Genomic DNA, 25,649 nt, shown 5'->3' with positions numbered 1-25,649 from the left:
AATGTCAGCGTGATAAACAGCATGCCATCTAGGGTAATGAGAGAGAGAAACACACATGAATTGGGGGTTGGGGTTAGGCGAATCCTTTGGAACTTAAACTCAGAAAGCAATGATAAAGGAACAAATGAGTGAATTACAATTTGTTTCCCAGATATTTGTTCCCATATTTTCTTCTAAATTCCATGTAGAACTTTTAGAAATCCCCAGAAACTTTTTTTAACGCGAGGCTAGGGAATTGCAATCTTAAGGAAAGTAATACGTTTTCAGGGAAGCCATTTTTCTCTGAATGCACATGAATTTGTTTAGTTAGTTATTGATATTTTTTTCTGAATATATCCAAGCTGCTTGCTGTCTGTCTTCCATCACATCTAATATTTGTTGTTTATTCTAAAATGGCAGCATATGAGTCAATAATCCTGAGGGAGGTTACAGTCTTGCTGAGTTGTTAGTGTATGTTTTTTTCGGCATATGTTTGCCTCATTTCAGTTAAAAGTGTGTAGGTTTTTCTATGTAAATAAATGGAGACTCAAAACTGGAAGCTTTATGAGTGATGGGAAGATATAGCCAAAATGCAAGTGTTATTAATCCAATGAATCCTTTACCTAGCTAATCAAGGCAAAGTTTAAAAAGTAGTTGGTGAAATATTTGCTCAAATAAATATGGTATTTCATGAAAGCTTATATTTTGTCAGATGTTCTTTATAAATATTCTAATATCTGAATATTAAAATATTTTTTCAAGGTAGCTTAAAAATGTTGCATCACTTTCTTTTTCTTCAGTTTCACCAACTTAATTACTTTAGTCTGGTTCTCAGCCATAGTTACTCATATTCTGAAACACTTACAAGTGATGAATCTTATTAGAAAGAAAGAACGAAATCCTTAACAAAGTTGAAAGGTTTATCTGAGTGCACAGCTTAAAATGTATTTCATTATCCAGACTGAAAAATTAACTTGAACACCTGTGCAGATTATGAGAACTGGCATTGGCAGTGTTTGGTAATCCTGCCTTCACATTCATTTCATGAGATGTATTATTAAATATTTATACTGAGTCACAAGTTGTATTAATATAGCATGCGGTATTTATAATCCTGTCTGAACTGACATCTAAGAAAGTTTTGTTCTATGCTGATATTTTTTATGTGGTATTTAAAGATAATTTATTTTATTTTATATATTTATTTATTTTGCACATAAGGTCTGTAAAGCAAAAAATGGGTCTGATCCAGTATTTGTATCGGGCCAATACTAGCTTAAAAGAAATGGATCAAATATCGAACAAAACATGTCAAATATTAGATCCCATAACAAATGGCAAAGATTTTAATTGGAATTGAAAAAAATATATTGTTGGAATTGGAAATGTTTACATGTAAAGAGGTTGACTGGATTTTCTTGTGTTAGGATGGATATCTGATTGGTACTCGGTATTGGCTGATACTCAAAATTTCAGTATCGGAAAAGAAAAAATGGCATTGTGGCATCTCTAGTAAAGATGGTTTCTGTTTGTAAAGCAGAGCTACCTTTGTGTTATAGAGCATCAGAGAGCATGGTAAATTCCCACATTGTGTGTGTTAGTGCCTATGGTGCCTATGTGGTGCTACAATACTAAAATGAAAAACAAACCCTTGACCAAAAAACAAAACATTTATTTCTCAGTTCCATTACAGACACTGCAACAGTGCACATATTTCATGGCACTACCAGTAACAATGCTATATAGTGTTATACTTTTTTAAGATATTGTTTAAAGGTTTGCGGTGTAGTTTTCCAGCTCGGTGGTTCTGACTCACATTCCTGCACAGATCTTTTACCGGTGATTTTATTTGTTATGTTATTTTAAATTATAACATAATTTTAGATACATATAGAGAGTCTTTAGTTTTACTACTTTAATAAAAAAAAAAAATAAAAAAAAAAAAAATAAAAAAAAAAAAAACATGTTCTAGACAAGTAATAACAAACTAAAAGGTTCATAGCCTGAGCTTCTGGACAAGATGGGTTGGGGAGGGGAACATACTGTATGCAGTACTGTGCAAAATCTTAGGCACATGCAAATAAAAGAGCAAGGGTAATTCAACAATAATGCAATTAAATGTTCCTACATTAAAAAATACTATTAAGAGCAGTAAATAGTAATACATGGAACAAAGTCAATATTTGATGTGAAGATCTGTTGCTTTAAAAAAAAAAAAAAAGTAGTCTCAGAGGAAATTAGCTGGTAAGTTTTACTGAGAACCAGTCACTACTTCTGGAGACTTTGACTGTCCCACTTGGTTCTTATGTTTGCAGCAAAACCCAGCAGCCTTCATTGTGTTTTTTGTCTGAAAAGTGGTCTCTTAAATAATATGCTGCGTTCTGTACTGATAACCAAACATTTTTTCTGTAACATTTCATTTTGTGCTGGAAAACTAATGTTTGGAAAAGTTTTTGTACTGACTCGATAATGTAGAAGCCATCAAATCAAAACCTATAACGTCTGGGTTATGCATGTAACCCTGTTCCCTGAGAAGGGAACGAGACGTTGCATTTAGCATAACATTATGGGGAGCACCTCTCGCACGTGACCGGCATCTGAAGCTTGTGTAAAATCATGCCTATTTATAGGCCTGTCATGATCAGGTGACGTGGCAATTAAGCGCGTCGAGTGGTTTAAATATGGTACCTGTGAACTGCGCCATCAGCCTCTATTATCTGAAGCGAAGACGCAATTCACAGGCCTGCCCTGGTATGACAAAGCTACGCAACGTCTCATTCCCTTCTCAGGGAACAGGGTTATATGCGTAACCCAGACGTTCCCTTTCAAAGGGAACTTCGACGTTGCGTTTAGCATAACACTATGGGAATGAGAATACCCACGGCCTGTTCAAAAAGACCCAAGCCCAAGGGTCACTGCAAGACCCTCGAGCCTGTAGTGGAAGGAATATCCAGGCTGTAATAACGAATGAATGTGTGTGGCATAGACCACCCTGCAGCAGCACACACATCCTGTAATGATACCCCTTTGGACAAAGTCTTCGCGGAGGCGACCACCCTAGTGGAATGAACCCTTATGTCCAGAGACATAGAGAGACCGCGCGCCTCATAAGCAATAGAGATTGCTTCCACGATCCAATTAAAGATGTGCTGCTTTGACACAGCATCACCTCTACTGTTGCCACCAAAGAAGACCAGCAGCTGCTCCAACTTATGCCACTGAGAAAGCTTGTAGATCTCCTACTGACTTGATAGATGTCAGGGCCAGCAGAAGAGCTACCTTTAGAGTCAGAAGCTTCTCAGACGCTGACTCTAAGGGCTCAAGTGGGGTCCCTGACAGACCTTCCAGGACCACAGAAAGGTCTCAGGAAGGTATGCGCAGCCTGCAGATGGGCCTCAGCCGTCTGACACCATGCATGAACCTCGAAGTTAGAGGATGTTGCCCCACAGAGGCCTCATCAACACGGGCATGGCTCGCCGAAATGGTGGCCACGTAAACCCTGATTGTAGAAGGAGCCCAACCCGCTGAGAACTGTTCTTGTAAGAACTCCAGGACTGTAGCTATTGCGCAGTTCACTAGGTCTAGCTGACGTTCCTCACACCACAAGACAAAAAGCTGCCACTTGAGTGCATATAATTTCCTTGTGGATGGTGCTCTAGCATTTAACATTGTCACTAAAATTTCAGTTGTGAGACCAGAATCTATGAGCTGGTGCCCCTCAGGGGCCAGACCCACAGTCTCCATAGTTGTGGCCAAGGGTGATAAATCAGCCCTCTAGCTTGAGACAGTAGATCCAATCTAAGGGCTCAAATGGGGCACCTGACAGACCTTCCAGGACCACAGAAAGGTCCCAAGAAAGTATGTGTGGCCTGCAGATGGGCCTCAGCCACCTGACAACAAGCATGAACCTCGAAGTTAGAAGATGTTGCCCCCCAGAGGCTCCATCAACTGGGGCGTGGCTGGCCGAAATGGCGGCTACGTAAACCCTGATTGTAGATGGAGCCCACCCCACTGAGAAATGTTCTTACAGTCCAGGACTGTAGCTGTTGTGCAGTTCACTGGGTGTACAGTTGATCCCTGTGTATGGGAATCTCCCAAGGAGTGCCATCTAGCAGGGATATTATCTTTGAGAACCATATTCAAGCTGGCCAATAAGGTGCTACTAGCAGCAGACATAGCCAGTCTTGGCGAACTCTCGCGAACTTGTGGGAGCAGAGGGATGGTGGGAACAGCGTACAGATCTGACCTCAGCCACATGTGCACAATGGCGTCCAGCCCTAATTGTGCTGACTACTGTGTTGAGCACACCTCTGAACCGGGGGGATTGAGCTATAAACTGGACCCGGTAACCCTTTTCTATGGTAGACAGAACCCATGAAGACACATTTGGCAGTAGTTTCCACACTGCCAGATGGTCTTTTAGTGACGTTCACTATTCCACATTCTATTGGAGGGAAAGCATCAGATTTTCATTGCCCTGTGACAGCTCGCTGAACAGAGAACACTGCAAACTTTGGACCACCTTGGCTAGGGGAGGCCCTACAGTAGCACTGGGGGCTAACTGACCTAACAACCTCATGTCCCCTAATACGTCCCTCCCCGGCCCCTCAGGACCACTCTTCTTTGCCTGCTTGGCCTTTATGACCATTCTCAGATCCGGCCTAGTAGCAGGCCGTGACTGTGGCCGCCCAGTTCCCCTGGCTGTCTGTGGGGGTTGGCGGGCTGCCATACTCGCCTTCTGGGTCTTGCTCGCACTAGTGATGGCTCCACTTGTGGATGCCCGGGTGAGCTCAAGGCAACAGGGAAGGAACTGGGTGAATGCCGCCATATGTTGAGCTCAGTAAGCAGGTCTGCATGGTTTGCATGGTTTTCCCACAGAAGCCTGATATTTTGTCATGCACTTCTGGAAGAAAGGGGAGTTTCTGCAGTGTGAGGGATTTACTTTCAGTGGGGAGAAAAAGGCTCTTCCAGCCTTAGTAATCACTTTGAGCAGCTCTTTATATGCTGCTCTCAATTTTTAGCACATCCTTCTGGCTCCTCGGAGTCAGAGAAGAATTACATACCCCGGCTTTACATAGCGGAAGGAGGAGTTGCGACACGAGCTCCAATATCCAGCGGAGAGCCGAACCCCGAAGACAGAGCAAGAGATAGAGCAGCGCTCGTCTCCGGCTCCTCTTCCGGATCCATAAGAGATCCCCGAACCTGAGACGGCTAGTTACCTCGGCAGCGGCCAGCCCAGATCCGTGAGGCTCTGAAACCCAACTCGCTTCGGCTTCCGAGAAGAGCGCGAGTCGTGAGCGGATCTGCTTAATGTAGGCATTACCATGCACAGCCTCTCGAGCCTGCCATCGCATGCTACATCCCTAGACACTTCACCCAGAAAGTATGCACTATTCCCCATGATGAAACAGGAGCAAGCTGTAACACACTCCCTGACTTCTCATATTCTCACTCATATTTTTCTCTCTCTCTCTCATTTTTTTTTTCTTCTCTTTTTTTTTAAAGGGATAGAAAAATTATGAGATTTTGAGAAAAGATAGCAAGGAAATGAAGCGTCTTTTTGTTTCTTTACACAAACTAATGACATGCAGTCTTTCGCTGAAGATAATAAAGGCTGATGTTGCGGTTCACAGGTGCCATATTTATATCACGCGACGTGCTTAATTGTTATGTCACCTGATCATGGCAGGCCTATAAATAGGCATGATTTTACACAAGCTTCAGATGCCAGTCACGCACGAGAGGCGCTCCCCATAGTGTTATGCTAAACGCAGCGTCAAAGTTCCCTTTGAAAGGGAAAAAATAAATAAATAAATAAAAGTAGGGTGCCTATAGACAGATGTGCACAGTGTGTGTGTGTGTGTGTGTGTGTGTGTGTGTGTGTGTGTGAATGACAGTTTTGACGTATGGGGACAATTATTTGGTCCCCATGAGTAAACATGTTTTTTTTGTTTTTGTTTTTTTTTAAAACAAACTATAACTATGAGGTTAAGGTTATGGTTAGATTTAGGTATAGCATTAATTAGCTACTGTACATTAATAACTATTTCAATGGAAGGTCCCACAAGGGGGACCTTGAATGTTCTGGGCTAATTAACAATGATTAGAATGCAGGCAGGCCCTATACCAATCATTGGTATGTATAGTTTGATTTCAGTTCATTAATCCACACAGAGTGGTCTTATACTTCCTTACCAGCTGTGTTTTGTAGGAAGCAGTAATCAAAAGTCTAATTAAAGAATGCTATTAAAGGATATGCACTTTAACATTATTTTCTTTATACTTTATCTCTGTTATTATTCCAAACTGCTATTCCGGAAACTTTTGCATAAATTGACCTGGTTTATAAGCTCATTTAAAATGAAGTGGTTGAACAGATGAAGGGTTATTGCCCAGCACATTTGGTTGTGTAAACATTATTTCTACAGGCTCACCTTTGATTGGCTTGCGAAAAGATGTTTGGGCACAAATCAGCAACAGTAATTGACTTTGGAATAAGAGATGCATGAAGGAAAAAATAATTGAAATGAGCCATCGTCCATGACGCTGAAGATCTAGGTGTATCTCCTGTTTATATTTTAAAGAATGTTATGAAATTAAACCTTGTTTCCTGATGTTTATGTGAAGGGAGATTTACTGAGCCCAACAACAGTCCAGGTATATTTCACGGATGGTATAATTATATGTTAATTACAGCAATAAAAACTGACACCCCACAACATAACCTTTACAGGCTGTGTGTATATATTCCTATATATAATCCCTGTTGGATCATAATGCATGTACACACTTATCCAGCTAGGCCTACTGAAATCCTGAAGCAGCCACGCATAGAAAGTCCGTCATGTTGAGTAGCTCTGTAGCTTATGGATTCCCAACCGACTCATCCCATGTCCACCATTCACTTAAAAATAGCATTATCTGACACTATGGTTTCCTGCAGACAATTTGTTCTACATGTTGCTGCTGTTGTAGAGCACAAAGCAGTAAATATGACTTAACCTTCCTCAGCCCTGTCTTCAGACTGAAGCAGTGAGCACGGCATTGTGGCACTCATAAAGAGTGTCACACAGGAAATTAATGCCATTCATCACACACTGGCCAAAGACTTCTATAGAGAAATCTCCTTCCGATGAGCCCCAGCCTTAATTTTACCCCAAATATAATTTACTGGAATTATGCTTTCGTCCTCCTCACCTCGTCATTTATGCATGAAGAACACAATGGGGTTCACAGCTGGGGGTCTGCAGGAAGACATATTGCCCTATCCATTAGCCCAGCATGCAGTGAGTGGGCTCTGTGCAAGGTGGGGACCCATCAGATTAGGTTGATGATGAGGTCAGGCTCCTGCCGACGGTCCGTCAAATGTGGGCTTTGTCTAAATGATTCCTTAGTGGCCAAGTTCTCTCCATCCTTCATAGTTTATTGAGTCAGCTGTAACTAGGTAGTGAGTACAGTTTTATGCAAAATTTTAGGCATCCCTACCTAAATTACAGTGGTGCTTGAGACGTTGATAGAATTTTCTATATTTCTGCATAAATATCACCTAAAACATCATCAGAGTTTCACACAAGTCCTAAAAGTGATAAAAAAGAACCGAATTAAACAAATTAGACAAAAATATTATACTTGGTCATTTTATTATTGAGGAAAATGATCCAGTATTACATATGATGTTTTACTTCATATTTAAGCAGCTATATAGAAAATTCTAAAGGGTTCACAATCTTTCAAGCACCACTGGTTGTGGCTGCCCCACACACCCAAAGCATAATAGATCTACCCCCATGCTTAACAGTTGTCAAGGTATTCTTTTCATCAAATACTGCTCCTTTTTTCTCCACACATACCTTTGGTGATTGTGGCCACAGTTTTCTATTTTCATTGCACAGCACTTGTCTCCTCTGGCTTATCTGAATGTTGTTCTGCATACTGCTTTGCATCAGACTTTTGAGATGAGGTTGCTGGTAAGGTTTTCTTCTGATGACTCACCCATGCAGATCATGTTTGTGCAAGCAACACTGTACAGTAGAACCACCAGTCCTGTGTTGTGTAATATTTGAGTTTTGCTTTGTTTTCCTGGCCGGCATACGGGAAGTTTTGTTGTGGTTTTCCAGATATTGCCTTGACTTCCACCATTCCCAGTAACTGCCATTTCATAATGACATTTTGAACAGTGGAAATTGTGAGCACTTTGATATCTTTTTGTAGCCTTCCTATGTATGCTTTTCCATTTGGGATATAAACCCTTAAAAATAAACAATAAAACATATATATATATATATATATATATATATATATATATATATATATATATATATATATATATATATATATATATGCATATACAGTCTTTTCATATCATGCATATATATATATATATATATATATATATATATATATATATATGCATATACAGTCTTTTCATATCATGCATTGACAATGTACATCTTAAGTAATCTACAATGCTGTGTATCTGATTTCTTTGTTTGTCTTTCCTTCTGTCCGATTGCATTTAATTGGCTGCCTTGTGACAATATCTTTAAAAGTGATGTAATACAGTTAGAAATGCTATACAAATACAATTGAATTGAACTGAAGTGGATGATTTATTCATCCTTTATAGAAATTGACAAGGAGAGTTGTGGCGACCCTGGCACACCTCTCTACGGGATGAGGGAAGGAGATGGTTTCTCTAATGGAGATGTACTGCGCTTTGAGTGTCAGTTCGGCTTTGAGCTGATTGGAGAGAAGACCATTTCCTGCCAGAACAACAACCAGTGGTCTGCCAATGTCCCAATCTGCATCTGTGAGTAACAGTTGTAGAGAATAAGACGAGCTATATCACCCCATTACAGTGCTATAGTACCTGGCAAAAATTTTTTAGACTTCACAAGGGATACCTGATGTAAAATAGAGCTGATTGGCTTATTTAATACATAAATGTCTAATTTTAGCAACAGCTGTATACACTGAGAGCTCTTTGCTTTGGTAGATTTTAGTTGTTCTAAAGTCCAATGGTTAAATTTCTTTCCATATCTAATTGGAATAGTGAACAGATCTGGCCTATTTATAGCCCACAGCCCATCCATGGCATATGCGACATTAATATTTCACATAGAGTCTGGAACCAAACTGCCTGCAGCTTATGCTTGGATTTTTTTTTAAGAAATTATTTGGTATTTTCCAAGTAAGTAAATTCATTTTTGAATGCATGCTGTTTGTCCTCACTTACTTTTACTTTGTTGGTTAGATCTATGTAGGCATAAGGCTGCAATGTTTGTCACACACACACAACCCCCCCACCCCCCCCACCACACACACACACACACACATAAAAATAAAAAAATGAAAAAGCCACCTTTCCTTGAAGATTTTTCTTTAGAACATTCTGCTAATGTCCTTGCGCATATTTCAGTGGGTGGGGACTATGTGATCAGACTGTGTGTGTAGACTTTAACTGTTCTATTCTGTTATGTTCTGTTCTATTCTGTTCTATTCTGCTCTGTTCTGCTCTGCTCTGTTCTGTTCTGTTCTATTCTGTTCTGTTGTATTCTATTCTGTTCTCTTATATTCTGTTCTATTCTATTCTGTTCTATTCTGCTCTGTTCTGTTCTAGTCTATTCTGTTCTGTTCTATTCTATACTATTCTAATCTATTCTATTCTGTTATGTTCTGTTCTTCCAGTTCCCTGTCTCTCCAACTTTACTGCTCCTATGGGCACAGTCCTTTCTCCTGATTACCCAGAAGGCTATGGGAACAACCTTAACTGTGTGTGGCTGATTCTATCAGAGCCAGGTAGCCGCATCCATTTGGCCTTCAACGACTTTGATCTGGAGGCTCCTTATGACATCCTGACAGTGAAGGACGGTGAGCTGCTGGACTCTGCTGTCTTGGGCCGCTTCACTGGGGCCGAGGTTCCCTCCCACCTCACCAGCAACAGCAACATCCTCCGTCTGGAGTTCCAGGCCGACCACTCCATGTCCGGCCGAGGCTTTAACATCACCTACAGCAGTGTGTATCTCATTCATTGTGTTTTACAACAGACTGTGGGTTTCAATCTTGCACGTTTAAAAAAAAAAAAAACTTTTGTAGTTAATCAGGAGTGCATGATATTGTGATATCTAAGTGTAATTGGTGGTATTTTCTAGTCTTATAGGGGTTCTTGAAGTAATCTAGAAGCAATATTTCAGGAATGCACATATATAAAAAATTCAGTGCATTTTTCCATTCAATAAAAGTGACAAATGCTTAATGCTTAGTTGATAATGCTTGGTTGAAAACTACATCAAAGTGAAAATAAACTTTAAATCTTTTTTTTTTTTTTAATTGACAAGTCCGTCTTTTCCATAGGACTCCACTAAAAATAGCTGACTGAATAAAATGAATTTTAAAAAATAGAAAACTATTTTTAAAAATAATAATAATTTTTAAAAAGTTTGTATTTTGGCCGTTATGTTCTTTGGGCAAAAAAAGGATCACTTTTCCTGTAACTTTTTCACTGTTTTTTTTTCTTTCAGACAAAAACTGAAAGTGTTATACTCAGTCATTTTCTGATGAAGTTTTGCTGCATCTCTAACACATATTCTGTGAAATCTAGACATGTCTACAGAGCATCTCCCTATTTAAATTAAATTGAGTGAAAACTAAACATTTCTTCATAACCTTCTTCCATAAATCAGGACAAAGTTTTAAAAAAAAATTCACAAAGCATATAAGGCTGCTCTCATTAGGATATGGTGTAGGACATGGCCTCCATAATGGACTGACACTTTGCTCTGTGTTGTCAGTAAAGAGCTGTCAGAAATGTGATGGAGCACTGTTAAATCTGTATTCGTTCTGACAAACATGGTGTCCTTCTTTCAGGCTTTTCCTGTCACTAGACATCCATCAGTCAGTCAGACACACTGTTTAAGTGCTCGACTTCCAAGCCATCTGCCTCAGGGTCCAGTTTCTGTATCATAAAGTTCTAAAATGGAAATGATAAAAAAGAATCACATGTGGTCAATAGCTCTGAGTAGATTAATAAGAAATGCTCTTAGTGGAAAAAAAAAATATTTAATGTTCGGTGCAGCTTCAGTCTTGTTGCTTTGTGCTGAAGACGTCACTAAAAAAAGATCCACTTTTGTGGAGACATTCATAATTATCTTTTTACCTTCTTATTTCCTAATGACTCCACATGCAGAAGAGACATACTGAGTATTCAAGCAGTGAGAACTAGGTTACCATAGTACTGGGCAAAATCAATAACACTTTGGGATAAGCTTGAATTCAGGCTTCACTAACACACTGCTTAAAAAAAAAGAAAAAAAAACACTACAGATTTATGTAGAATTATTTATAGCCTACCATGAAAAGAAAAAAGAATCTTTTATTATGAAATATAAAATAAACATGTGCTAATTAGATCGCATTACGGGGAAAATGGCATCACATCAAACATTATGGAGTAATTACCACTGTCCATAACATCTCATGCCTGTGCATTATATCTGCCATGACATTTTTATGATGTGGTTCAGCCAGTCTTATTATGGTGTTAAAGTGTTGTGAAAAGTGTATATTGGACCTTATTGGCCATTGTTATTTTCCTCTCCAAACAGCATTTGGCCATAACGAGTGTCCGGATCCTGGAATTCCTTTAAATGCCCGGAGATTTGGTGACAGTTTTCAGCTAGGCAGCTCGATTTCCATCATCTGTGAAGATGGCTTCATTAAGACACAGGGAGCAGAGACTGTGACCTGTGAGCTGAGCACCGGCAAGGTGATGTGGAGCGGACCTATCCCAAAGTGTGAAGGTAATTTTACTGGCTGCAGTCGAGAGGCAGCCGCTGTGAAGGGCAATTACTACAGTATCCCCTTTTACCTATGCAGAGGATATGAGTGTGAATGGACTAAAGAGTGAGAGGTTGTGGCATGTAAGAAACCAGACCAAAATGTAAGAATCAGATCAGGCCACACTTCAATTTTTGCGTTTCAATTCCCAAGGTGGATAAGACTGCAATAAGTTTTGGTACTACTGCTTATACAATGGCTTAATCTTCATCTACAATTTCTCTTGATCACAAAGCAATATCAGTCACAAGGAGAAAAATAGGCATATGAATAAACCTTTGATACATTTTCTGTATATCCCTAATGCTGGAAAAGTTACATTGAGTTAACTTGACTCAAATGTGTACAGCATTTCCATGAATTGATAAATTCATTAACTAGCCCACCAGGTAAGCATAAGTGCTCAATTGCATGCTTAAGTTGCCCAGAAATCTAATTGACTAGGCTTAAAATTTCTTTTTATAAAATATATAAAATATTATATAACCTTTGTTTCTAATTGTAAGATATTTATTATTGTTACCTTGTTGGAACACAATTTTTTGATGGTAAAATTGTATGTATTGTGAAGTCCCAAATATCACGTTACACATGGTGTCACATCTTTTCATTTATCAAGTGCTCCACAAAAATAATAATAAAAAAAAGAAAGCTCAAATTCCATATGCAGATAGTTAACTTGTTAGTTTGAAATATGACATGCAACTTTTGTTGGTATCATTGGTACGTTCTTTATACGAAAGCAAATTTTGCACAATAGTCAGACTATAGATGCTGGGGTCTACACCACTACGGGGCCTGAACAAACAAGCTACAGTTTGACCTAGGACAATGAACGAATATACGATGAATGTACATTGTGCTTATGTCTTTGACAGAAAGTCCTTGGTACAGTATGTTAGGCTGTGTGAGTTGTTCTGTCCTTACATTGCATGAAGATGATATTAAGTCTGGCTAGCTTTTTTATTTCCTCTCGATATGTTTAATATTGAAGTGACTGTGTGTTGTGTTAAGCAGAGAGTTAAATAGCAGCTTTGCACTGGAATTTAATTTCATCTGTTTCATTAGGGTTTCCACATACCTGCATTTTCCTGATTCTAAGAAGATCAGCCAAGCCAAAACAAACCAAAATTCATCAGTAAAAATTGTTCTACCATCACCCAAACTTGGTCGATGTGCACAGCATGTGCTGGGATTCAGAAAAAGTACTTTGTGCTGTAGTTATAGCATCACAGTGGGTTTTGTCAAAATCAATAAAGGAGTAGGTTGTTAAACTTGCTTGTGCAACTATGAATAAAAAGCAAATAGCCCAGACATGACAACTTGCTACTGACCATGACATGAATACAATAAATCACATCAACCCAATTATGTCTTTTCAGTTACTTACATTTTGGAAATGATGTACACTTTTGAATCAAGTAAACTCACTGAACAACAAATACATTTCTAAGAAATGTTTAACAGATGATTAATTGTTGAATCAAATTTCTTAGCCTCTAAAAAACAAGACATTTTTCATACTCCCATCTAAGCTTGCTGTTTATTATTGTACCTTTTCTCTTTCCACAGCTCCTTGTGGCGGTCACTTCTCTGCCCCGAGTGGGGTCATCTTGTCTCCTGGTTGGCCGGGCTATTACAAAGACTCTCTCAGCTGTGAATGGGTCATAGAGGCTGAACCAGGGCGCTCTATCAAGATCACATTCGAAAAGTACTCCATACACACTTGTCCAAGATTTTGAAACTTGTGTCCAACACAAAACTCAATGCTTTACAAATTTCATATGCTGATATTTTACTTCTCAGGTTTCAGACAGAGCTGAACTGTGATTTCTTGGAGATCCATGATGGGTCTAATCTTCTGTCTCCATTGATCAGTTCATTTAATGGCACACAGGTGCCTCAGTTTCTGTTCAGCAGCAGCAACCACCTCTACATGCTCTTTACCACCGACAACAGCCGCTCAAACAGCGGTTTCAAGATCCTCTATGAGAGTAAGAACACTGCCAGTTTAACATGGATTTTAAATGATTTGTTGCTAAAACTCTGCCCATTGCTTGAATGAGGTTTTCACGATCTCGTAAGTAATATAATAGAATTAGTATACCTGAATGAAGAGTATTGATTAATGTTAAGTCATTGGTTGGGAATACTCACAAGCATGTAATTTTATTAGACTTAACCTTGTACAGTTAAACACTTTTATGGTTCTTCAACTTGTAACTGTGAGGGAAAGTGTACAATTCAGACATCAAACTGTATTCGCACCTTATCCCAGAGTGCAGTGGAAGCAGAAATTATTCACAGAGTATTTGCTATAAAACACTGAACAGTTTCTAGTATGCTTCACTTAGTTTTATCCATACTATGTTGGAGTGCTTCCCGACTTTACAGTCCAAGTTGGTTTTATGTTTAAATATCCATAAATACACCGCTTGACATATAGCAATGATAGGAGTCTGATTATCTCTTGGTCTCTATGTGTAGGTGTGACAGTGGATGCCTACTCCTGTCTGGATCCTGGGATTCCTGTCAACGGTTTGCGCTATGGCCAGGACTTCTCCATCGGATCCACAGTTTCTTTTGGCTGTGACTCTGGCTACCGACTGAGCCATGAGGAGCCCCTGGTCTGTGAGAAGAATCACTGGTGGAGTCACCCTCTACCCACTTGTGATGGTAGGTATTCAGCTGTGGTCCATCAATTTAGTAGTAAAAGCAAAAAGAAGTGGATTCCCTAATCTTTTCAAATGAGGTCAGTGACAAAGCAGTTCTAGAAAAAAAGGGCGTTGACTACAACAGGCAACAGGCTGTGTTTGTCACATTGCAGTGTACCTGCACACATATTGACACCTCAGGTAAATTGTAGCCTGATGAAAGAGGTTACACATGTCAAAGCTCTTTTGGTAGCCTGTCCTTTCTTTTTCCAATTACGTTATGTTCGCTATTCTGAGGGGACCAAATTAAGACCATGCAATTCAATGGGAGGCCATTAGGCAGTCATTGAAGAGGCTATTTACCGTGATGGCTGCTGCTCCTGATAGGAGCTGATTTGCTCACCAGTTTAAGTCATTCAGGAGATTTCTTTAGAAATGTTCTTTTACCTGTTTAAGCCTACAGGGGAGGATGTGAAACTAAAAAACAAGCTTGTTTTGGAGATAGTACTGAATATTATCAGTGTAATGTGAAATAAAAATATTTTTAAAAATGTAGAGACACTGATTTTGATATAGATTTCATTTAGTCTCAGCTTATTGTTAGATATTCATCTTGATCTACAGTGAGGGAAAAAAGTATTTGATCCCCTGCTGATTTTGTACGTTTGCCCACTGACAAAGAAATGATCAGTCTATAATTTTAATGGTAGTTGTATTTGAACAGTGAGACACAGAATAACAACAAAAAAATCCAGAAAAACGCATGTCAAAAATTTTATAAATTAATTTGCATTTTAATGAGGGAAAAAAGTATTTGACCCCCTCTCAATCAGAAAGATTTCTTGCTCCCAGGTGTCTTTTATACAGGTAACGAGCTGAGATTAGGAGCACACTCTTAAAGGAAGTGCTCCTAATATCAGTTTGTTACCTGTATAAAAGACACCTGTCCACAGAAGCAATCAATCAATCAGATTCCAAACTCTCCACCATGGCCAAGACCAAAGAGCTCTCCAAGGATGTCAGGGACAAGATTGTAGACCTACACAAGTCTGGAATGGGCTACAAGACCATTGCCAAGCAGCTTGGTGAGAAGGGGACAACAGTTGGTGCGATTATTCGCAAATGGAAGAAGCACAAAAGAACTGTCAATCTCCCTCGGCCTGGGGCTCCATGCAAGATCTCACCTCGTGGAGTTGCAGTGATCATGAGAACAGTGAGGAATCAGCCCAGAACTACACGGGAGGATCTTGTCAATGATCTCAAGGCAGCTGGGACCATAGTCACCAAGAAAACAATTGGTAACACACTACGCCATGAAGGACTGAAATCCTGCAGCGCGCGCAAGGTCCGCTACTCAAGAAAGCACATATACATGCCCGTCTGAAGTTTGCCAATGAACATCTGAATGATTCAGAGGACAAATGGGTGAAAGTGTTGAGGTCAGATGAGACCAAAATGGAGCTCTTTGGCATCAACTCAACTCGCCGTGTTTGGAGGAGGAGGAATGCTGCCTATGACCCCAAGAACACCATCCTCACCGTCAGACATGGAGGTGGAAACATTATGCTTTGGGGGTTTTTTCTGCTAAGGGGACAGGACAACTTGACCGCATCAAAGGGACGATGGACGGGGCCATGTACCGTAAAATCTTGGGTGAAAACCTCCTTCCCTCAGACAGGGCATTGAAAATGGGTCGTGGATGGGTATTCCAGCATGACAATGACCCAAAACACACGGCCAAGGCAACAAAGGAGTGGCTCAAGAAGAAGCACATTAAGGTCCTGGAGTGACCTAGGCAGTCTCCAGACCTTAATCCCATAGAAAATCTGTGGAGGGAGCTGAAGGTTCGAGTTGCCAAACGTCAGCCTCGAAACCTTAATGATTTGGAGAAGATCTGTAAAGAGGAGTGGGACAAAATCCCTCCTGAGATGTGTGCAAACCTGGTGGCCAACCACAACAAACGTCTGACCTCTGTGATTGCCAACAAGGGTTTTTAAACCAAGTACTAAGTCATGTTTTGCAGAGGGGTCAAATACATATTTCCCTCATTAAAATGCAAATCAATTTATAACATTTTTGACATGCGTTTTTCTGGATTTTTTTGTTGTTATTCTGTCTCTCACTGTTCAAATAAATCTACCATTAAAATTATAGACTGATCATTTCTTTGTCAGTGGGCAAACGTACAAAATCAGCAGGGGATCAAATACTTTTTTCCCTCACTGTATATTATTCAGTAACTACAAAACTAATATTTGGGGAAAGTAATTCTGTACACACAAACAGATCCTTCAAGTTTAAGGTATTAAGGAAAGCCTGTTGGTGGTCTACTTTTTAGGGTTCTCCAAAAGCAGGATAAAACACTTAAGATGTGGAATGGAGAAATATGTTGTATTTACAAATAAAGGGGAAAGGAATAAATAGCCCAGATGAGAGAGAGAGGTCAAAGTGTTGCCCACATTTCTCTTCATAATACGACTCTGTTAGAGTTGTCATTAATTACTGATACTCTGATGATATTGCCTTGGATAGATAAGTGGAAGTGCTCAAGAGAGGGTTCAGTCTCTCCAGTGGAATTGAGAGTGCTACATAATAATGTCTTTGCTTGGCTAATTCATCATTTACTTTCTTTGCTTGTACCTCCATTATCCAAAGAGGATAGTTCGTCAGACAGGTCAATTAGGTCTTCAGTGTCTATTGCTACATATTGTAGTGCAGTGCCGGACTCAGAAGAACAAGTGGGAATTGCTGATTATGTGTCTGCTATGTCATGCAGCACTATGTGGAGGTGATGTGAGAGGACCAGGTGGTACCATTTTGTCTCCGGGTTACCCTGAGGTTTACCCAAGCTCTCTCAACTGCACCTGGACTGTAGAGGTCAGCCATGGCAAAGGTAAATCACACACACTACACACACATCCTTCAGTCCACTAATTACTATAGTATGTTGTGCTTTTGACAACACTTTTGTATCAGAATTGGGGATATATGAGAATATGGTTTTTTTTGGAACTCAGTGGAGTCATGGAGCATTTTATTTAGCTCTGTTTGCGTTGATTGCTGCTATGTGCTGCTAGTAATTAACGCTAAGATGTTTAAGATGTAACTGCGTTTAAACAGTATCTTTAATAGGGAGCCCGAGGATGGCCAACCTGAGCATGCAGAGCAGTATCAGCAATGGTCATTAAAGCATGGTCATTAAAAATGAGAGCAGTGTGCCATGAATTTCACCCTGACTCTCGAGAAAAGTGTAGATCCTGGTGAACAAGAGGAAAGGAAATGTGCTTTTCTGTGAATAGTTCTCAGTACTCGCAGAGCTGAAGTGATCTCACATGCGACAGTTTCTCTGCTCAACATTCAAGAATACTTTTGTGTGTGTGGGCAATTCACAGTATCTTGCACTCATTTTTAAGGAACACAGATGCTGTTTTTGGAGCCTTTTTATAAGTCAATAAGTCAATAAGCATGGTATCGGATCAGCACCTGATACCACTATCAGTACTGATGCATCTCTAATCAGAATCTATGAAATCAAAATAATTCAATTTCAGTAAATCCAAAGAAGATATAAAATTCATGAAGACTTGCATTGAATAACCTTTTTTCCATTTTAATAACTCAGTTATTTTCTTTTCCTCATAAAACCATTCACTGCTCATAACCATTTTAGCCTTTCAACTGTAAACTTAAAATGGCATTATTTACATACTGGATCTTTGACTCCCTGCAAATATAAAATTGCTAATGCATTCACAAACACCTCCCACAAGTCCATTGTATATAGACACTAAAGAACAAATGATTTTTCCCAAGCTCCCTGTAGCACATTTCAAGGTGTGTTTGCCTCCAGGTAGCCCACATTAACTCACTGTACTGGATTGTGAACATGCTTTTTGATTAGTCCAATGCTGTGGACATACATGTATGAGTTGGCAAACGAATGGAGAACAAGCTCCTGAGATCTATTAAGCGGTGCTGCTAAAGTCTTCCTGAGGACGAACTGCAGGGAATGCAGAATTAGGTTCTGCTCTATGCCCTGCTCTATAAAATATCATTGCACAAGCTTTGAGTTCTGAATAATGAAAGTTTATCTGAATTTTAATTTCCCAGAGCTGATAAAGTATTCAGTATGGAAGGTCATTATGTTTCACAGAAGAATCGTGCAGAATTGAAATGCTCCTCCTTCCGTCTTACACTCTTACAAAAAAGAATAACCTTGGGGCTGTTTAGAAGGGTCTCACCTTCAACATAAAGATAAAGATGTTCCTTTGGCACCCGAAGCCTTTTTGTGCAGGTTGAAAAGGTTTATCTGATAAATCTACTCGGATATTACTGGTTTCTTGGATAACTATTGGGTAGTTGATATCCTTGTTGGTTTGTTTTTTCCCAACAGGAGTTCAGTTTAACTTTAACACCTTCCATCTGGAGGACCACCACGACTATCTGCTCATCACAGAGAACGGGAGTTTTGTGCAACCTCTCGCTCGCCTCACAGGTTCTGAGCTTCCTTCGCCTATCAACGCAGGCCTTTACGGCAATTTCAAGGCCCAGCTGCGTTTCATCTCTGATTTCTCCATCTCCTACGAGGGCTTCAACATCACATTCTCAGGTCTGCCCTGTCTGACACAATCACTAAGGCTGAGTTGACTTGACTATTTAGCATTTTTCACACAACATTGCTCTGTCCTTGCAGACTTGAATAAAACTTTATGAAGTTGTTATTGGTGCGTAACTCCTAATATGCTTCTGGGTACAGGTCACTTCACTTGGGTCTATCATTATAATTAATGGACTGCTATATGCTTAATAGTCAAAGGGCATTATTTTTATGTTCAAAACCAGAGCTTTTGTGCCATGTTCATATTCACTGTAGCTTACAGATCCTCTATGGATTCACCTGCATTAACTGTTAATGGCAATTTATGCAAATGTACATTTCTAACTCTCCCAGTTGACAGGAGAAACATTGTACTGTAGGCATTAATCGTAAAAACTGTGTAGTACCTACAATGGATTACTGCTAGTACATAGTGCCATGGAATGCGTAATAAAAAACAACCTTTATATAGATTATAAATATATTATTTATGTTAATCACCTAATGCCTGTGTTACTCAGAGTACAATCTTGAGCCGTGTGAGGATCCAGGAGTGCCACAGTTTGGCCGCCGTAATGGTTACAGTTTTGATATTGGGGATACACTTACTTTCTCTTGCAACATGGGCTATCGTTTGGAGGGGGCGCCAGAGATCATTTGCCTTGGAGGGGGCCGGCGCATGTGGAGCGCACCTCTGCCAAGGTGTGTGGGTACGTTGTCAACTGCTTTCATTTATTTCCTTTCCTCAATATTTTCTGTGTATGAGCAGACTGAACCACATGGACTTATCATGTATTACAGAATCCTAGAAAGAATGACAATATGACCTAAATCATATCATACAGTATGTTGGGATAGACAAAATAATGAATTATATTAGATTCTTAATTATTTAAAAGATTTGGTAAGCATTTGAATATTAACATTTTTCCAGCTGAATAAAATGTTTGGTTAATCTTTATGTAACTCAGTTAAATCCACATATTTTTTTTACTCTTTTTCGACACGTGACAGTTGACAAAAATAGCACTGCAGCAGTAAATAGTTGCCCTTGACTTCATGTTTGGTTTAGTCCAGTGTGATCGCTAATTAGCAGCTGCTCCAATTCCTACTGACTTTTTCTTTCTTTTTTTGCCGTTTTGTTTTTTTCTATATGCTTTGCAAAGCTTCAGCACAGCACACTTAAGCACAGAAGTGAAAGTAGCCACTACTTCTAGCAAATACATGTTTTTTCTGCTGTGTCCTTTCCTTTTCAATGAATTGGCTTTTCCACTGAGTGAATTTCATTTTATTCACTTTTGGTCTGATTCCAATTTTAGCTGAAAAAGCAGAAATGAAGTTTTCAGTGAATGCTAGCACTAAACCGTAGACTTTTGCATCTGTGTTGAAAGTAGGCTGCTAAATACCAGAAGCTAAATCTCCATGAGCAGATTTAAGTCCATTTGAGCCCCTTTTCATTGCAGCTGGAAAGTCTGTTTGAGAGAAATAGTTTGTAGTAGTTAATGTTAATCAATGTAACCTTTCACATATATAACCAACCATACCAGATTATAGTGCATATTTCCTGAAATACAGATAGATTACATGCACACACACACACACACACACACACACACACACACACACACACACACACACACACACCAATTCAATTTAATTTTATTTGTATTGCGCTTTTTACAATAGACATTGTCTCAAAGCAGCTTTACAGAAACATAAAACACGGTATACAGATATTAAAAGTGTGAATTTATCCCAATTGAGCGAGCTGGTGGCGACGGTGGTGACGAAAAACTCCCTAAGATTTTAAGAGGAAGAAACCTTGAGAGGAACCAAACTCAGAAGGGAACCCGTCCTCATCTGGGTAACAACAGTTATTGTGAAAAAGTTCATTATGGTTTTATATGAAGTCTGTTTGGCCTTAGAAGCAGCCGTAGTCCCAGCAACCACTGTGAGTGTGTCCATCTGGAATTGGAGTAGATGAGAGCTCCATCCAGAGGAAGGGCATCCAAAACGGATCAGGCATGTCCGGAGAGCAGTAAGGATCAGGATCTGTAGTATCTCCATAAAATTGTGTGTGGTTCGACAGAAGGAGAGAGGGAGAGAAGAGATTGTTAGGACTGTGCTTAGTGTAACAGAAAGTCTAGTCATGGTAGGCTTGAGTAAACAAATACGTTTTAAGATTAGACTTAAACACTGAGACTGTGTCTGAGTCCCGAACACTAATTGGAAGGCTGTTCCATAACTGTGGGGTTCTATAAGAGAAAGCTCTTCCCCCTGCTGTAATCTTCGCTATTCGAGGTACCGTCAAATAGCCTCCATCTTTTGATCTAAGTAGGCGTGGCGGATCATAGAAATAGAAAAAGGTCGCTTAGATACTGTGGTGCGAGACCGTTTAATGCTTTATAGGGTAATAATAGTATTTCATAATCAATGCGAGATTTCACTGGGAGCCAATGCAGTGTCGATAAGATCGGGGTGATGTGGTCGTATCTTCTTGTTCTAGTTAGGACTCTAGCAGCTGCATTCTGGACTAACTGGAGTTTGTTTATGCTCCTACTGGAACATCCAGACATTATGGCATTACAATAATGTAGTCTAGAGGTGACGAAAGCATGAACTAATATTTCTGCATCATGTAGTGACAATATGTTTCTTATCTTAGAAATATTTCTGAGATGAAAGAAGGCTATCCTAGTAATATTATCTACATGAGCATCGAATGATAGACTGGAGTCAATAATTACACCAAGGTCTTTTACTGCTGCACATGATGAAACAGAATGTACATCCAGAGTTACAGTGAGATCAGAAAGATTACTTCTAGCTACACGTGGTCCTAGTATAAGTGCTTCTGTCCTATCAGAATTAAGTAAAAGGAAGTTAGTTAGCATCCAACGTCTAATGTCCTTTGCACAATCCTCAACAATATTAAGCTGCTGTCTGTTGTCTGGCTTTGCTGAAACATACAACTGTGTATCATCAGCATAACAGTGGAAGCTAATTCCATGTTTATGAATAATTTGACCTAGAGGTATCATATATAAAGTATAAAGCAGTGGGCCTAAAACAGAACCTTGTGGAACACCAAATTTAACCTCGGAATGTGTGGAGAAGTCTCCATTTACATCTACGAACTGATAACGATCGGTCAAATAAGACCTGAGCCAAGAGAGGACCGTTCCGTTAATGCCAACAACATTTTCTAATCTATCAAGGAGAATAGTATGATCTATAGTATCAAAAGCTGCACTAAGGTCAAGTAACACAAGCAGCGACACACAACCCTGATCAGAGGTCAGTAGTAGGTTGTTTACTACTTTAACTAACGCTGTCTCTGTGCTTTGATGAGGTCTAAATCCTGACTGATACATTTCATGAATGTTGTTCCTATGCAAGTACGAGCATAGCTCCTGTGCTACAAACTTTTCTAATATCTTTGAGATGAAGGGGAGATTTGATATTGGTCTATAGCTGGACAGTTGAGAGGGGTCAAGGTCAGGTTTTTTAATCAGGGGTTTAATAACTGCTAATTTAAGTGATTTAGGTACATAGCCAGTGCTAAAGGAAGAATTGATATATTTAAAAGCGGTTCAGGGGACACTCTGGATGGGGTGCCAACCTATTGCAGGGCACAATTGCACACACACTCACACACCCACACACCATTCACACACTACGGACAATTTGGAGATGCCCGTCAGACTGCAGTGCATGTTTTTTGGACTGGTGAGGACACCAGAGTACCAGGAGGAAACCCCCGAAGCATGGGGAGAACTTCCACACACAGAGCAGAGGCAGGAATCGAACCCCAACCCTGGAGCCACCATGCCGAACAGATAACTAATTTAAATTTATTGAAGTCTATTGTGATTTTTTTAATTTACTTGGAATATGCAAACATTATGAAAATGCAAATAGTAGCCTGTTTATACAGTGCATTATTTTTCAAACTGCCCTAATGGAAATACATGAAACCTAGTTTTTTTATTATGAAAAACACTGAAGGCATGATGCATTAAATGCAGCAACTGCTCATAACGAAAAAAGTCAAATATAGGCTATAGAAATATAGAGGAGGCATAAAGCAGGTATGACAGGTGTATTTATTTATTTATTTATTTATTTATTTATTTATTTATTATTATTATTATTATTGTTGTTGTTGTTGTTGTTGTTGTTGTTGTTTTTTAATTATTGCTGCTATTAGAATAGATGTATTTCTAAAATATATGAGAGTTTGCTATATTGCAGGAGGTATGATTAACCTCTACTACAGTGTTAGTTTTAAAAAAATTAAATAAATAAAAAATAAAAAACGAGAGAGAGAGAGGTCTGGGTTGATGATGCTTCACTGTGGATCTCCGGTAGACCTGTGGTGGTCAAATATGGTGGTGTGTGGGTTAATCCAATCTGACTGGGGCTGACGGCGAAATCCTATTATGAGAGGATGACTGAATCTCCGGATGCATCCTCATAGTGTAGGTGGGTGCCATGCCAAGGTGTTACGTTTTCCTATAAGCCATATTTTATCATGATGGCTATAATCTAAGCTTGAAACTAGAGCCAAAGTCTTCATGGTCACCTTCAAGTTTCTGCTTGCTTGACATCTGCTTTGGGCTAATGCAGTGATTTGCTCTTGGCACTACACAGTCACAGTGGGGATGAGAGTCAGTCATAAAGCATTCATCAAGCACAGACAGCATCTTTTGGATGTTATCCATGCATATCTGAAGACAGAGGCTAAACAAAGTGACAATTAGAATAATGGTGAACTTTCACAGGTTTGAAACCTGCTGGGCTTTTTTTTTCAGAGCAGGAATAGTCACTGATCATTTTTCACATTACTTGTACATTATTAGTATAATTACCTACATTTTTCATCAGCATTTCATTATTTTGCTCTTTTTCTCTTGCTAATACATGCTGTGCCATAGTGCAGGTCTGTGAATGGACATTTTGGCTGAGGCTCAGGTACAAAGTCTCCCAGTCAGGCAGTGTTCAGTTACTCAGACCACTTATGTCACATTTCATCAGTGGTTTCTTAAGGTTAAAATATGAATATGAACCATAAGGGTTAAATATGAACATTGTCTGGCATGCACCAATAGTTCAATGACATGACATTTGTACTAATTTACTGTAAAATTACAGCATTTGACAGACAATCTTATCCAACTCGCAGAAATGCTTTATAGTATATATCCAAAACATTTTTTTTTAAGTCTTGTCTGTGTGCTTTTCATACCTCCCCAAAAGATTTTTTGAGACTGAAAGTATTCTTAGTCCGTGATCTAGTGAGCCAGTATCAGAATGTATTTATACAGTAGATAGAGACTTCAAAGCACTTCTGTAAGTCGCTCTGGATAAGGGCGTCTGCCAAATTCCATATGTAATGTAAATATCCTCATGCTAGTACAAATAGGCCAGGATCTATGAATACTATCAAGTTAATAGCCTGTTAGAAATGAGTCAGTACGTGTTAGTACTCCAATGAGTCTCCTTTTTTTTTTCTATTCCACCGCCTGTGTGAAGTACAGAAAAGAGTCTTGATCATGTCATGTAACTTGAGAGATGGAGGGTCATGTTGAGCTAGTTGTTTGTGAAGAACTTTGTTCAGAGCAGGTTTGTAAGGAAGGTCTGTTTTTGCATTTTTTGACAAGCATCAGTGTTCTGAATTGGATGCAGGCAGCTACAGGTAGGCAGTTGATGTAGTGCAGCAATGGGGTGATCTTGCAGAGATTTAAAAACATGTGATGCAGCTGTTTTCTATATCCGTTCTGGAGTAGGAATCTGATCGTATGTTGGGTAAGACCTCCCAGGTGCGAGTTGCAGTAGTCCAAGCTCAAGATGACAAGGAACTGAACAAGCGCATAAGTGGCCTCTATGGAGAAAAGTGTCTAGACCCTCTTATGATTTAAAGGAGAAACCTTCAAGACTGAGTCTTGTTAGCAGTGTGAAGAAAGAATGATAGATGGTAGCTTGGCCAGAACAACCCCAAGATTTATCACCTAAATCTCTTTATATCAGATCATTATGGGGTACTGTGGACAGATAAATTGTCTCAGATTCCTAGTGCTTGTGATATGTTTTACCTTTATGAATCACTCTGTAAAACTTTACCACAGATAGTTTATCTTATAGACAAAGTTCTGAATAAGAAAGACCATTAAATATCTAAAGGAACCTTGAAGAAATATTTGTTCCATCAGCAGTCATAGTAAGCCCCTAAATACTGTAAGCCCCTTAAATGTGGGGTTTTGGAAATATGTTGTGTATTACGGTATTATATTGTTTCTCTGATTGTATTTTACGTTTGAGAAATACTATACCAATAATGCTACATGATAATAGTTGAATTAAACTGAATGGACAAAGAATCACTATAAACCATGCTCATTTCTATATAGTTGTCTTGGTTGAATGTAAAATGTGTTTGGTTTTTGCTGGTTACTGAAGGTGATGCTTGGTCCAAGGGGTTAGAAGCTTATTGCTGGGCTTCAGTTTGCATTTTGTCAGGAGAGTCTATAAAGAGAAGATCACTTGAACTTTAGTGGTCGGTAGCATTTGAGGGTTTCCTCGAA

General features: G+C 39.3%; 1 protein-coding gene across 2 annotated transcripts in view; it reads left to right on the top strand.

Annotated features, from left to right (window-relative positions):
• Positions 1-25,649, top strand: part of csmd3b (CUB and Sushi multiple domains 3b) — a 489,673-nt gene that overhangs the window by 292,128 nt on the left and 171,896 nt on the right. For both annotated transcript variants that reach the window (XM_047150624.2, XM_047150623.2), the window contains exons 13-21: positions 8,606-8,788; positions 9,667-9,993; positions 11,583-11,777; positions 13,387-13,525; positions 13,621-13,808; positions 14,302-14,490; positions 17,245-17,361; positions 18,862-19,077; positions 19,587-19,775. In XM_047150624.2, coding sequence (XP_047006580.2) covers positions 8,606-8,788; positions 9,667-9,993; positions 11,583-11,777; positions 13,387-13,525; positions 13,621-13,808; positions 14,302-14,490; positions 17,245-17,361; positions 18,862-19,077; positions 19,587-19,775 — 1,743 coding nt within the window. The remainder of the gene's footprint in view (positions 1-8,605; positions 8,789-9,666; positions 9,994-11,582; positions 11,778-13,386; positions 13,526-13,620; positions 13,809-14,301; positions 14,491-17,244; positions 17,362-18,861; positions 19,078-19,586; positions 19,776-25,649) is intronic.

The sequence above is a fragment of the Ictalurus punctatus genome, chromosome 24 (genome assembly GCF_001660625.3).
Source record: "Ictalurus punctatus breed USDA103 chromosome 24, Coco_2.0, whole genome shotgun sequence".
NCBI lineage: Eukaryota > Metazoa > Chordata > Actinopteri > Siluriformes > Ictaluridae > Ictalurus > Ictalurus punctatus.
The sequence above is the reverse complement of the archived record's forward strand: the minus strand, read 5'-3'. Positions and strand labels throughout refer to the sequence as shown.